At 52.8% G+C, this 13,053-nt stretch overlaps 3 protein-coding genes across 3 annotated transcripts in view; 2 read left to right on the top strand and 1 right to left on the bottom strand.

The window, feature by feature from the left end:
* Positions 1 to 2,631: 2,631 nt before the first annotated feature.
* Positions 2,632 to 2,868, top strand: ENH_00072610 (hypothetical protein; the record flags this gene model as incomplete). Its single annotated transcript, XM_013582689.1, has 1 exon — positions 2,632 to 2,868. The coding sequence occupies one exon, from the start codon at positions 2,632 to 2,634 to the stop codon at positions 2,866 to 2,868; it is 237 nt and encodes a 78-aa protein (XP_013438143.1).
* Positions 2,869 to 4,260: 1,392 nt separating this feature from the next.
* On the top strand, positions 4,261 to 5,271 carry ENH_00072600 (hypothetical protein, conserved; the record flags this gene model as incomplete). The annotated part of the gene is made up of 1 exon (XM_013582688.1): positions 4,261 to 5,271. One exon carries the CDS (start codon positions 4,261 to 4,263, stop codon positions 5,269 to 5,271), a length of 1,011 nt encoding a protein of 336 aa, XP_013438142.1.
* A 1,808-nt stretch (positions 5,272 to 7,079) lies between these two features.
* ENH_00072590 (hypothetical protein, conserved) overlaps positions 7,080 to 13,053 on the bottom strand; it is a gene marked incomplete at both ends in the record, with an annotated part of 6,114 nt that continues 140 nt past the window's right edge. The window contains 8 exons of the mRNA XM_013582687.1: positions 7,080 to 7,169; positions 8,322 to 8,515; positions 8,638 to 8,857; positions 9,291 to 9,359; positions 9,523 to 9,591; positions 10,038 to 10,130; positions 10,451 to 10,505; positions 10,618 to 13,053. The exon at positions 10,618 to 13,053 is cut by the window's right edge and continues 140 nt beyond it. Coding sequence (XP_013438141.1) covers positions 7,080 to 7,169; positions 8,322 to 8,515; positions 8,638 to 8,857; positions 9,291 to 9,359; positions 9,523 to 9,591; positions 10,038 to 10,130; positions 10,451 to 10,505; positions 10,618 to 13,053 — 3,226 coding nt within the window. The remainder of the gene's footprint in view (positions 7,170 to 8,321; positions 8,516 to 8,637; positions 8,858 to 9,290; positions 9,360 to 9,522; positions 9,592 to 10,037; positions 10,131 to 10,450; positions 10,506 to 10,617) is intronic.

Genomic DNA, 13,053 nt, shown 5'->3' with positions numbered 1-13,053 from the left:
GCAGCAGCAGCAGCAGCAGCAGCAGCAGCAGCAGCAGCAGCAGCAGCAGCAGCAGCAGCAGCAGCAGCAGCAGCAGCAGCAGCACTAACCTTGAAGGGTATTTGGTCTGTGTCTTTGTTGGGGGCTTTTTTGAATTTAATTTCAACAAGAAACCGCGCGGATTGAAAAGAACTCAACGAAGTGACAGATAAGGGAGCAGCAGCAGCAGCAGCAAAAGGAGACAGACAACCAGCAGCAGCAGCAGGAGCAGCAGCAGCAGCAGCAGCAGCAGCAGCAACGGGAAAGCGGCCACCACCCAAAGAAGCAGCAGCAAGGTGGGGCCCTAGGCCTCTTTTAGGGGCGCCAAAGGGGCCCCCAAAAGGCCGGCGGGAGGCATAGCAGCAGCTAACACCACAAGGAGCTGCTGCTGCTGCTGCTGCTGCTGCTGCAGGTGCTGCTGCTGCTGCTGCTGCTGCAGGTGCTGCTGCTGCTGCTGCAGCATGCAAGATCCTCCCCGTACCCGCGCTGGCTAAGAGACTCATGGGTACCACGGGCCGCCCCATTGGGGCCCCCCAAGCGAAGAGGGTTTAGGGTTTAGGGTTTAGGGTTTAGGGTTTGTGGCAAAAGAGGGAATATTATCGCAAAACCTAGCTCCAATCCATTCATCATTGCTGCTTCTTTATTTCAAAGCCTCAGGGGCCCCTGAGGGGCCCCCTGGGGGCCCCTGGGGGCCCCCAGGGCCTCCGAGGGGCCCCCGGGGGCCCCCGGCTCCTCTGTGGCTGCAGCCCCGTTTGATCGCTCTATAGCTTGGCAATTCTATTTGTGGGTTTTTAAATTAAATAAATTATTCTTTTTTACTTTTTAAAAGTATATTTTCTTGTAAATAATGTAAAGAAAAGAAAGAAAACGAACATGAACGAGGCCGCCGGCCCTCGGCTTTGTCCGAGGTGTACGTACACCTCAGAACCAGAGAACCAATCAGCTACTTTGCCCGGTGTTGCACTAAAAAGGAATTTTAATTTAATTTTTGTTTCAAACTTTTATTTATTTACTCAATTAATGATCAGTTGATGAAAAATCCCAGACATAAGCAGCTGGCTGGGCCGCCTGCAGCCTGCTGCCTTTAGGTAACCCCTAGGGGCCCCCTAGTGGTCCTCTGGGGGCCCCCTAGTGGCCCCGTAGGGGCCCCTTAGTGGCTCCCTGGGGGCCCCCCTGGGGGCCCCCCTGAGGGCCCCCTAGTGGGCCCCTGGGGGCCCCTTAGGGGACCCCTAGGGGACCCCTGGGGCCCCATAGAGGCCCCCTGGGGGCCCCCTGGGGACCCCTATGAGAAATCTGGGGGCCCCAAATAGGGATTATGAGGGGCCCCTTCGGAGGGCTCCTAATAATGCCCCTCTTGGGGGCCCCCCATAGCTCTTCTTTCCTGTTGGTACCCTCTGGGGGCCCCCAAAACAAAGACAGAAAAAAGCCATTTGGCTTCTAGCTGCAGCGGAATAGCTTTGGGGGGCCCCCTGGGGGCCCCCTAAGGGGGGGCCCCCCAGGGGCCCCCTGCAAGCCGAGAGATCTTTGTTGCATTTCTTTTACAGTCTGCAGTTGTTATTGCAGTTTGTTTTTGTTCTTTTACTGTTTATTTTTTATTTATTCAGTTATTTAACTATTTATTTATTTATTTATTTATTTATTTATTTATTTATTTATTTATTTATTTATTTATTTATTTATTTATTTATTTATTTATTTAAAAGGGGAAGGCGACTAAAGAACGCCCGGAGAAGATTTCCAGCCCAATGCGCAGCGAGGAAGGCCCCGGGCGTGGCTAGCTGCAGCTAGCTGTAGCTAGCTGTAGCTATATGTAGCTAGCTGTAGCTAGCTGTAGCAAAGTCTAGCTAGCTACAGCTCGTTGCAGCTTGCTTCGGCTTGCTGCAGCTAACTAGTTATGAGACTGCCATTTAGACAACCTCTAAACCCTAAAAAGCGTTTTGCTGCGCACTAAAAGGAGGCCCCTCTGGGGGCCCCTCTGGGGGCCCCTCTGGGGGCCCCTCTGGGGGCCCCTCTGGGGGCCCGGGGGGCCCCTCTGGGGGCCCCTCTGGGGGCCCCTCTGGGGGCCCCTCTGGGGGCCCCTCTGGGGGCCCCCCTGGGGGCCCCTCTGGGGGCCCCTCTGGGGGTCCCTCTGGGGGCCCCTCTGGGGGCCCCTCTGGGGGCCCCTCTGGGGGGCCCCCTCAGCAGCAGTTACTTGAGAGGCAGCAGCACAAGGGGGCCCGCTAAAAGCGAGGAGAGAAGCAGCAGCAGGTGGGATCGCGATCCCGATCCCATCGATCCCGATCCCACCGATCCCGCAGATAAGCCCCTCTTGCCTGCCGCTTGTGGGGTTTTCTTTGCTATGAATTTAATTAAAAAAGAAAATTACAAAAAGTGGCAAAGACTCCACAAAAGAGGTAAAAATGTTTAAATGAATAAAAAAAGAATTCATTTAAAATGGTCTCTTAAAAAACAAGTCAGAAAAACCAGCAGTTGGGCTTACAGGACCACAGAGCCACTGGCCGGCTCAAGTGGACCACTGGTCACCACCTGCTACGGCAGCAGCAGCAGCAGCAGCAGCAGCAGCAGCAGCAGCAGCAGCAGCAGCAGCAGCGGCAGCAGTGGCATTGCCACCGTATGGACGGGACACCAGGAACAGCGCACCAGGAGCGGCAGCAGCAGCAAAGCAGCAGCAGCACCAACAACAACACAGCAGCAGCAGCAAAGCAGCAGCAGCAGCAACAACAACACAGCAGCAGCAGCAAAGCAGCAGCAACACCAACAACAACACAGCAGCAGCATCAGAAGCAGCAGCTACAGCAGCAGCAGCGACACAGCGTCCATCACGATCAGCAGCATCAGCAGCAGGAATAGCCGCAGCAGGAACCGCAGGGGCAGCAGCAGCAGCAGCCTCAGCAGCAGCAGCAGCAGCAGCAGCAGCCTCAGCAGCAGCAGCCTCAGCAGCAGCAGCCTCAGCAGCAGCGGTCCTCCGTTTCTTTTCCACTTAAAGTTCCCACTGTGCTGTTGCTGCTCCTGGAGTTCATACGGTGGCGATGCCGCTGCTGCTGCTGCTGCTGCTGCTGCTGCTGCTGCTGCTGCTGCTGCTGCCATAGCAGGTGACCAGTGGTCCTCCTGAGCCAGCTGGTGCCTCTGTGGGACTTCTCTGTTTAATTCACTACAGGATCTTTTAAATTTGTTTTTGTTTATTCTTTCCCGTTTTCTTAAATGCATTTAAAATGATTTTGAAGTAAAATAAAATTAAAAAGAAAAATTGAAATTTTAATTTTAACAAAACTGCTTCCACTGAATGGCCGTGTTGCAGCTGTTTGCCGAAAAGGCTTTTTGGCTCCGTTTTCTTCGCTGCTAACTTGAAAAAGGCCTTTAAATGTCTTTTCTTCCAATTAATTAATTAATTAATTAATTAATTGATTAATTAATTAATTAATTAATTAATTAATTAATTAATTTCTTTTTCTGAGATGATCTGGTCCAAAATACCTCAAAGCCTTCGTCAGCCCGCTGCGACTCTGCGGCGAGCCCGCGGCGTCGCAGGGTTTAGGGTTTAGGGTTTAGGGTTTAGGGTCTAGGGTTTGGAGCTATTTATTTGATTTAATTGGAGACAAAAAGGAATATTAGAGAAATGAATTTAAAAAAAACTCGGAGAGGCTTTAAAAGGACCTTTGGAAGCTGCAGATCGGATTTGCAAAAGAAGAAGAAGAGAGGCCTGCGCTGGTCACCTGCCGGGTGTATCGACAGGCCGCCTTCTGGCGCTTCGGGGCCGCAAATGCGCAGAGACGCCTTCAAATATTTAAAATTAAATAAAATAAAAAGAATAAAAAAAAGAAAAAGTAAATTGGATGGGTTTAAGCGGCAGAAGTCCCGCGGCGTCGAGCTGCCGAGACACCCGACGGCTGTGCGCGCGTCGGCGGCGGCGGCGCCGCGGACAGATACGGGCCGTTGGGGCCTACTGGAGTGTCTAGCTGTTGAAATAAAAGTAAAATAAAGAAAGAAATAAGATTAAAAAGCTAATTAAGTTTTAAATTTCCGGAAAACCCCAAACAGCCACTCAGACAGCGCTGCAGCGCAGCTGCTGCCGCCCCGCCGGCCTCGCTGCCGCTTGACAGCCGCGAGGCTCTGCTGCGCTGCAGGAGCAGCAGATTGTTCCTTTCAGAAGAACTATAAATGAGGTTTTAGTTTTTTAGATTTGAAAAGGAAATAAAACCCAACTTCTTTCTTTTTTCGCTGCTTTACTCTCCAGCTGCCACCATGGCTCGAGTCACCTTCGTTTGCTGCCTGGCTAGCGCTGCAGCAGGAGTTTGGCTTGCTGCTGCGCCTCCAGCAGCAGCAATTTCCCCGCCTTTGCCTCGCTTTGCCCTGGCCCCGGAGGCTGAAGAGCCTTCTGCTGCAGCAGCAGCAGCAGCAGCAGAAGAGGAGGACCTGGCGGCCTTCCTGGAGGCCTCCCCGCCCGGCGGGGAGGGGGGGGCCCCCGAGAGCCCCGAGGGCTCTCCCGAGGGGGCCCCGGAGGGGGCCCCCGTGGGGGCCCCCGGGGGGCCCCCCGGGGGGGCCCCCGGGGCCCCCGGGGCCCCCGGGGCCCCCGGAGGGTCTGTGAGGCTGCGAGTGACCACAGAAGGAGAGGGGCCCCTGAGCAGCGACTCCGCATCCCGGGGGGCCCGAGGGTACCAGGCCTACTTGGCTTCCGCTGAACAAGCAGAGGGGGCCCCCCCTGCTGCAGCAGGAGAGGGCCCCTCGACCTCGGGGGGCCCCCCCCCCGCGAAGCGGCGGCGCACCTCCCTGGGGGCCCCCCCTGCAGCGGGGGGCCCCCTGGCCCGCCGCTGGGAACAACCTGCTGCTGGCACTGCAGCAGCAATCCGGCAGCAGCTGGAACAAAGGGAGCAGCAGCGGCAGCGCGAGCAGCAGCTGCAGCACGTGCAGCGAACCCCCGGAAGAGCAGCAGCAGTGCAGGCGCGGCTGAACGCGTGGGTGGCTGAGGGCAATAAATTGCCAGAGGCGGAGAGAAGAAGAAGAATGTTAGAACAATATATGCAGTTAGAAAAAGTTAAAAACTTGAGAAAAAAATTAGATGAAGACGCAGAAGCCAGGGCCAAATATATCGAAGGAGAGTTCAGAAAAAACCCCCACTGGGGGCCCCTCAAGGCCGAAAACCCTTTGCTGCCTTATGCCCAAAGAGAAGCCGATGAGGCCTATAGGCGCTTCGGCCGGGGCCTCCCGCCCGCGTCGCCTCTCAGGGAGAAGCTGCTGCAGGCCCGCAGAAAGTGAAGCAGCAGCAGCAGCAGCAGCAGCAGCAGCAGCAGCAGCAGCAGCAGCAGCGGAGGCGGCGGAGGAGGCGGGGAGGCTTTTGTTTGAATTGTTTAGGGAGAGGGCGGAGAGCTCGCGGGGTGTATGTACAGCGCGCGAACGCGCGGGCTCGCGTTCAGGTGTTGGATTTCGTCTGGAGAAAATGGGAAAGCAAATTGAGTTTGCAAAAGTGCCATTTTTGCTTTTTTTGCTTTTAAAAATGCCATCTTTGCTCTTTATATTGATTAAAAAGTGATGCCACTCTGCTGGCATTAATACAAATGCATTTCCGCGCATTTGCATGCATGCATGGCTGGGCGCGGGTGTCTGTACACCCGAAGAGCCTCGCTGCTCCGCCGGCTCGCATTTATATTTGTATTTCATTTATGCAAATATAAAAGCCTTCTAAAACATTAATGGACATCATTTTCGAAGAAAAAAGATGAAATGGAACTTTTAATTTGCATTTTCTGAACACAGAACGGGCGGCGAAGCTGAGGTGTACGTACACCCCAGAGGCGGCGCTTTTAGCCGCCGGCAGTTTCGGCGAATTCATTTTTCGGATTTGTTCTGGAGCCTTTGGAACCTAAATAAATAAAATTAATTAATTAAATAAAACAAACCAACTAAATAAAACAAACAAAGGAGTCAAAGGACCTTTTAAACAGTACGTACACTGAGAGAACTGGGCACTTAGACAAACAGAGAATAGAATTTAACAAATAAAGAAACTGTGAAGAAATAAAAATCAAATAAACAAATAAAGACGATATGAATAAATAGAGATATTTAATAGACAATTCGGGACAAAAAATACAAAATAAACACAAACAAGGAAAAAATAAATAGAGAAAAAAGCAAAAAGAGAGTAAATAAATATTCAAACAAACACAAAGTAAATAAACAAAGACTAGTCAAATGAATTTAAAGACAAAACTAATAAAGAAGAAATAACAAAAGTGTAGACAAATAAGCCAAAAGGGTTGCAGTGTCTATACACAGAAATCTATACATGCTTACAGCTAGCTGCCTAAGTAGCCAGCTAGCCACTCAGCTAGCTAGCCACGGACCTCCCAGCTAGCTAGCCAGCTAGCTGAGGCGGTACAGAGCTATCTGGCTAGCTGGCCCTCTAACTCAGTTGCTTGCTAGCTCTCTAAGTAGTTAGTTAGCTCCTCAGCTAGCTAGATAGATAGTCATTTAGCTAGCTAGCTATCCCTCTAGCTGAGCAGTTAGCTAGATAGCTAGTTAGATAGCTAGCTAGCTAGCTGGCTAGCCAAATGGACAGGTAGCTAGCTATACGGCCAGCTAGCTGTGTAGCTAGCTGGGGAGAGGGGCAGCAAGAGGTGGCAAAGGGGCGCTAGGGTGTATGTACACTTGAGTTTGCATGCGTTTGTTGGGCAAAGTAATTTTATTTTGATTAATATTTATTTGATTAATTTTATTTTGATTAATATTTTATTTAGATTTAAAAATGTTGCTTGAATTTGTTTTCATGTTTATGCACAGTACAGGCTAGTAGAAATAAAAGGCCCTCGAAGTTGTTTCCTTCTCGCCAGCCGGAGAGGGTTTAGGGTTTAGGGTTTAGGGTTTAGGGTTTCGAGATGCAGCGCAGGCAAGAAGCTGCAGCAGCCTGCGGCTGCTGCTGTTGCTGCATTTGCTGCTGCTGCTGCTGCTGCGGTGTCTGCGCGCCTTTGTCGCAGCAGCCCCACACGCTGCTGTGTGCAGGCAAAACCCTAAACCCTAAACCCTAAACCCTAAACCCTAAACCCTAAACCCTAAACCCTAAACCCTCAGAAGATGAGCTGGCCTTCTTCCGTGACGGTGTGGGGCAGCAGCAAATTGACGAAAGATCCTTCTGCTGCTCTTGTAAGGAAACCTATCTGAAGTCAGCAGCAAAACAAACAAAAAGAAAAAAGAAATAATAAAAAAACAAAAAGGACTAAAAAGACATTAAAATAAATAAAACGGAGTCAAAAGAAACAAAAGGACAAAAAGAGAAATCTAAGAAGACACAAAAAGGAAGACGAAAAGATGTCAAAAGAGAGGCAAAAAAATAAGAAAAAAAGGAGATGAAAAAGGAAATAAAAAAGAGATAAAATGGAGAAAAAAAGGAGACAAGAAGGACATAAAAAGGATACGAAGGAGCAAACAAAAAGAAGACAAAAAAAGAATAAAAAAAAAGAAAAAGGAGAAAAAAACACATGCAAAAAAGAAGGAAAACGGAGATAGCCGGAAAAGCAAAAAAGAATCAAAAAGGGAAAAATTCGAAAAAGAAGATTAAAAGATTTAAAAAGATTAAAAAGGATTTAAAAAGATTAAAAAAGGATTTAAAGGGATTAAACAGAACTTGAAGTAATCAAAAAAGATGACGCAAAATGAAAAGGATGGAAAAAGATGAAAAAACATCAAAAAGAATCCAAAAGAACCCCCAAAAGAACCCGAAAGATCAAAAAGAAACAAAAGATTTAAAAAAGAATTAAAAAGAATTAAAAAGGATCAAAAAGAATCGAAAAGAATTAAAAAAGAATCGAAAAAGAATTAAAAAAGAATCAAAAAATAAAATAAAAAATAAAATTAGACCTTCTGCCAAGCCACCCAGCCCTTGTCCAAAATGGCTCTGGGATCTTCTGGCCCGAAATAGTGCGGGTCCATTATTAAGTAAGAAGCAGCCCCTGCATAATAAATAAATAAATAAATAAATAAATAAATAAATAAAATAAACAAACAAATAAATAAATAAATAAATAAATAAATAAGTAAAATAATTAATTAATTAATCGGTGAGAGTTAGGACAAGGGCGGGGAGAAGAACGGAGAAAAAAAGAAACGAAAAGAAGAGCAGCAGCAGCAAATGCTGCGCTGCAGCAGCTCGATAGTGAGAAGCAGCAGCAGCAGCAGCAAGAGCAGCAGCAGCGGGAGCAAGAGCAGCAGCAAACAGGAAACATAAAGAGACAAAAGGCGCACAAAATGAGAACAAGGCGCTGCAGCTGAGCAGCAGCAACTGCTGCAGCAGCGGCAAAAATCCGAGCAACTGCGACAGCAGCAGCAGCGACCTCAGCAGCAGCAGCAGCAGCAGCAACAGCAGCAACCCCCGCAGCAGCAGTAGCAACCTCCTCCGCAGCAGCAGCAACCTCCTCCTCCTCCGCAGCAGCAGCAACCTCCTCCGCAGCAGCAGCAGCAGCAACCTCCTCCTCCTCCTCCGCAGCAGCAGCAGCAGCAGCACCTCCTCCGCAGCAGCAGCAGCAGCACCTCCGCAGCAGCAGCAGCAGCAGCAGCACCTCCTCCTCCGCAGCAGCAGCAGCACCTCCGCAGCAGCAGCAGCAGCAGCAGCAGCAGCAGCAGGCGGACCGGTGTCGAGGTCCTGGGCTACTCCGAGCAGCAAAAAGGCGAACTGGCCAGCGCCGATGAGCACTGGGGTTTGCTGCTGCTGGAAGTGCTGCAGCAAAAGTTGGAAATGGTCTTCCAAGTCTTCCATTTGCTGCAAATGCAAAATGCGGCTGCCGCAGCCAAAGAGAAGACCCACCACGAAGTGCGCCTCCACAGTGCCGATCCACCGCGGAGTGCCCACCTGCAGCAGCAGCGCGAGCAGCTTTTCTCTAAAACTTCGATTAAAATGAATTAAATCGCAAAAACTCCGCCAATTGTTCAATTTAAAACGAAAAAACAAACAAAATGAGACCCGCAGCTCCACAGCAGCTGCCTATACACCTGAAAGAGCTGCCTATACACCTGAAAGAGCTGCCTGTACACCTCAATGGGCTGCCTATACACCTGAAAAAGGTGCCTATACACCTGAATGAGCTGCCTATACACCTGAAAAAGGTGCCTATACACCTGAAAGAGCTGCCTATACACCTGAATGAGCTGCCTATAGACCTGAAAAAGGTGCCTATACACCTGAAAGAGCTGCCTGTACACCTGAATGAAGTGTCTGTACACCTGAAAGAGGTGCCTGTACACCTGAATGAAGTGTCTGTACACCTGAAAGGGCAGCAGCTGACCTGGTGGTCTTTAAAGGCCTCATCGGCTCTCTTTAGGAGCGTCTGAATGTCCCAGTGGGTCGGCACTTCCTGCAAGTCGGAGCAGCAGCAGCAGCAGCAGCAACAGTAGCAGCAGCAGCAGCAGCAGCAACAGCAGCAGCAGCAGCAACAGCAGCAGCAGCAGCGTACACCTGAAAGAGGTGCCTGTACACCTGAATGAAGTGTCTGTACACCTGAAAGGGCAGCAGCTGACCTGGTGGTCTTTAAAGGCCTCATCGGCTCTCTTTAGGAGCGTCTGAATGTCCCAGTGGGTCGGCACTTCCTGCAAGTCGGAGCAGCAGCAGCAGCAGCAGCAGCACATGAGCAGCAGCAGCAGCACGTGAGCAGCTGCAGCAGCACATCAGCAGCAGCAGCAGCAGCACGTCAGCAGAAGAAGCAGCAGCGCATCAGCAGGAGAAGCAGCAGCAGCACATCAGCAGCTGCAGCAGCACATCAGCGACTGCAGCAGCACATCAGCAGCTGCAGCAGCACATCAGCGACTGCAGCAGCACATCAGCAGCTGCAGCAGCACATCAGCAGCTGCAGCAGCACATCAGCAGCTGCAGCAGCACATCAGCACATCAGCAGCTGCAGCAGCACACCAGCAGCTGCAGCAGCACATCAGCAGCAGCAGCAGAACATCAGCAGCTGCAGCAGCACATCAGCAGCTGCAGCAGCACATCAGCAGCAGCAGCAGCACATCAGCAGCAGCAGCAGCTAAAAACAAACCTGCAGATAATGAAAGTATTCTAAAAAGCCCCTCACAGCAGCAGCACGGCAGCGGCGGAAGCCCTTGGGGCCCGTGCACAAGCCCAGGTGGGGCTGCACACAGCAGCAGCAGCAGCAGCAGCAGCAGCAGCAGCATTTGCAGCAGCAGCAGCAACGGCGTGGTTGCAGCGGGCGCTATTGCGATCAATAGATAAACTCAGCAAGGGCTGCAGAGAAAGCAGCAGCAGCAGCAGCAGCAGCAGCACGAGCCCCAGAAGCAGCAAAGCGGCAGCCATAGAAGCAGCAGTAGCTGCAGCAGCAGCAAAGCAGCATGCATTGAAGCAGCAGCAGCACTGCTACTGCAACTGCAGCAGCTGCTGCAGCAGCAGCTGCAGCAGCAACGCGCTAGTCCATTAGTCCTCTAGGAGACCTACCGAAATAAGTTTGCTGCTGCTGCTGCTGCTGCTGCTGCTGCTACTGCTGCTGCTGCTGCAGTGCAGCGCGCAGTGTGCAACAAATGAAGGCAGCAGCTTCCGCATGCAGCAAAAGTCTAGCCATGAGGCTCGAAGAACTGCAGCAGAGAAAAAACAGCAGCTTTAACCTGCTGCTGTTGCTGTTGCTGCTGCTGCTGCTGTTGCTGCTGCTATTGCTGCTGCCGCCGCTGCAGCTGCTGCCGCTGCTGTTGCTGCTGCTATTACTGCTACTGCTGCTACTGTTGTTGCTGCTGCTGCTGCTGCGTCTGTTTGCTGCTATTTCTGGGTTCGTGCAGCTTGTTCGCTTGTTTTCTTGCCCGTGCTGCTGCTGCCGCTGCTGCTGCTGCTGCTGCTGCTGCTGCTGCTGCTGCTGCTGCTGCTGCTTACTAGGCTGCTCTGTGCTGCAGACAGCAACAGGCACAGCAAACTGCTGCAGCAAGAAGGCAGCAAAAGAGACGGAGAACTGCAGCGACAAATTATCTGGCAGCAGCAAAGAGTGCAGCAGCAAAGGCTGAGCTCCATAGGGCCCTTTCCGCAGCTTTGGCTGCGCAGCATCAGCAGCAGGTGCTGCTGCTGCTGTTGCTGCTGCTGCTGCCATCTGCGAGAAAGACGCGCCCAGGAAGCGCAGCTGCTGCAGCAGCGCAGCAAGCAGCAACTCTGCTGCTGCTAGCTGCTGCGTGTCTCTCCGCAGCAGCACCAGCACATCGCACTGCAGCAGGCAGCAGCTTCTGGTCTTCCCTGCAGTTGCTGCTGCTGCTGCGCGCTGCGCAGCAAGTGTCTGCTGCAGCACGTCTTGCTGCTGCTGCTGCTTCTCCGCCTGCAGCACCTTGCGAGCTGCTGCTGCAGGAAACAGCGCTGCAGCAGCAGGACCCAAAAGGCTGCCTTCACTCTCTGCTGCTGCAGCAGGAACCCCAGCAGCAGCAGCAGCACATAAAATGTGGGACCCCACAGCTGCTGCAGCGCCGCTGCCGAGGCGGCGACACACAGGCACCTGCAGCAGCAGCCCCTCCATCTGCTGCTGCTGCTGCTGCTGCTGCTGCTGCTGCTGCTGCTGCTGGGGGTACTGCAGCGCGCTTTGCGCAGCAAATTCGAGACACCCAGTCATTGCTTCGGCGCTGCTGCTGATGCTGCTGCTGCTGACTTGCCGCTGCTGCTGCCTTCCAGCTTTCTTCGCAGCAGAAAGCGCCGCAGCCAGCGTGCTGCTGCTGCTGCTGCTGCTGCTGCTGTTTGCTGCAGTGGGTGACACCCAGGATCCGTCTGGAAGGCAGAAGAAGAGGCCTTGCTGCTGCAGCAGCAGCTGCGTCTGCAGCTGCAGCTGCTGCAGCAGCTCTTCAGCAGCTGGCGGAGTGAGCAGCGGCAGCAGCAGGCCCCTGCTGCAGCAGCAGGCTGCAGCGTGCTGCTGCTGCAGCAGCTCGCCTACTGCTGCTGAAGACAGCAGCAGCTCGAGAGGCAGCCGCGACTGCAGCAGCAGCCACTCTTTGCTTTGCTGCCACAGCAGCCGCACGTCTTTGACTGCAACTCTCAGCGCCGCATCTGCTGCTGCTGCTGCTGCTGCTGTTGCTGCTGCTGCTGCTGCTGCTGTCTCTTGGCTTGAGACGACAAACGCCTTGAACGACTCAGCCAGCTTCTCCTCCTCCGTCTGCTTCTGCTGCTGCTGCTGCTGCTGCTGCTGCTGCTGCTGGTCGGAAGGAAGAAGTGCCAGGGCGATTCGGTCATTCCGCAAGCTGCTGCTGCTGCTGCTGCTGCTGCTGCTGCTGCTGAAGTCCGGGATATCGCAGTCTGGTTCCCCATCTGCGTCGTCTACAAAAGCTTTGTTCAGCGCAGCAGCAAATTGCTGCAGCAGCGCGAGCAGCTGCTGCTGCTGCTGCTGCTGCTGCTGTTGCTCAGCACTCTGCCCATTCTCCTGTTTCTGCTCTTCATTCGCTTGCTGCTGCTGCTGCTCCTTCCCTTCCTGCGGCTGCTGCTGCTGCTGCTGCTGTTCCCCTTCCTTCTGAGGCTGCTGCTGCTGCTGCTTCTCCTTCTCCTGCTGCTGCTGCTGCTGCTGCTTCTTTTCCTCCTGCGGCTGTTGCTGCTGCTGCTGCTTTTCCTTCTCCTCCGGCTGCTGCTTCTGCTGCTGCTGCTGCTGCTTCTCCCCTTGCTGCTGCTGCTGCTGCTGCAGCAGAGGTGACCATACACCCAAAATGTCTGCGCCAAGGGGCAGCGCTGCCCTCACGCTGCGCAAATCGCGGAGCAGCAGTTCGCGGTGAGTTGCTGCTGCAGCAGCAAGACGCTGCAGCAACGGTTGCTGCTGCTGCTTTTTATTTTGCTGCTGCTGCTGCTGCAGCTGCTGAAGCTCCGCCTCAACTGCTTCAGAGAACTCCCGAAGCTTGAAGCACGCTACTATTGTGGCCCTTTTGCCCCGCTGCTGCTGCTTCTGCTGCTGCTGCTTCTGCTGCTGCGGCTTTTGCTTTGCTGCTGCTGCATCTGCTGCTGCTGCATCCTCAATGACGCCCGCAAGGACCGCCACGTGGCACTTGCCGAACTGCCCCCGTATTTTTGCTGTTGCTGCTGCTGCGGCCTTGCAG

The sequence above is a fragment of the Eimeria necatrix genome, genomic scaffold (genome assembly GCF_000499385.1).
Source record: "Eimeria necatrix Houghton genomic scaffold, Enh_scaff716, whole genome shotgun sequence".
Lineage (NCBI taxonomy): Eukaryota > Apicomplexa > Conoidasida > Eucoccidiorida > Eimeriidae > Eimeria > Eimeria necatrix.
The sequence above is the reverse complement of the archived record's forward strand: the minus strand, read 5'-3'. Positions and strand labels throughout refer to the sequence as shown.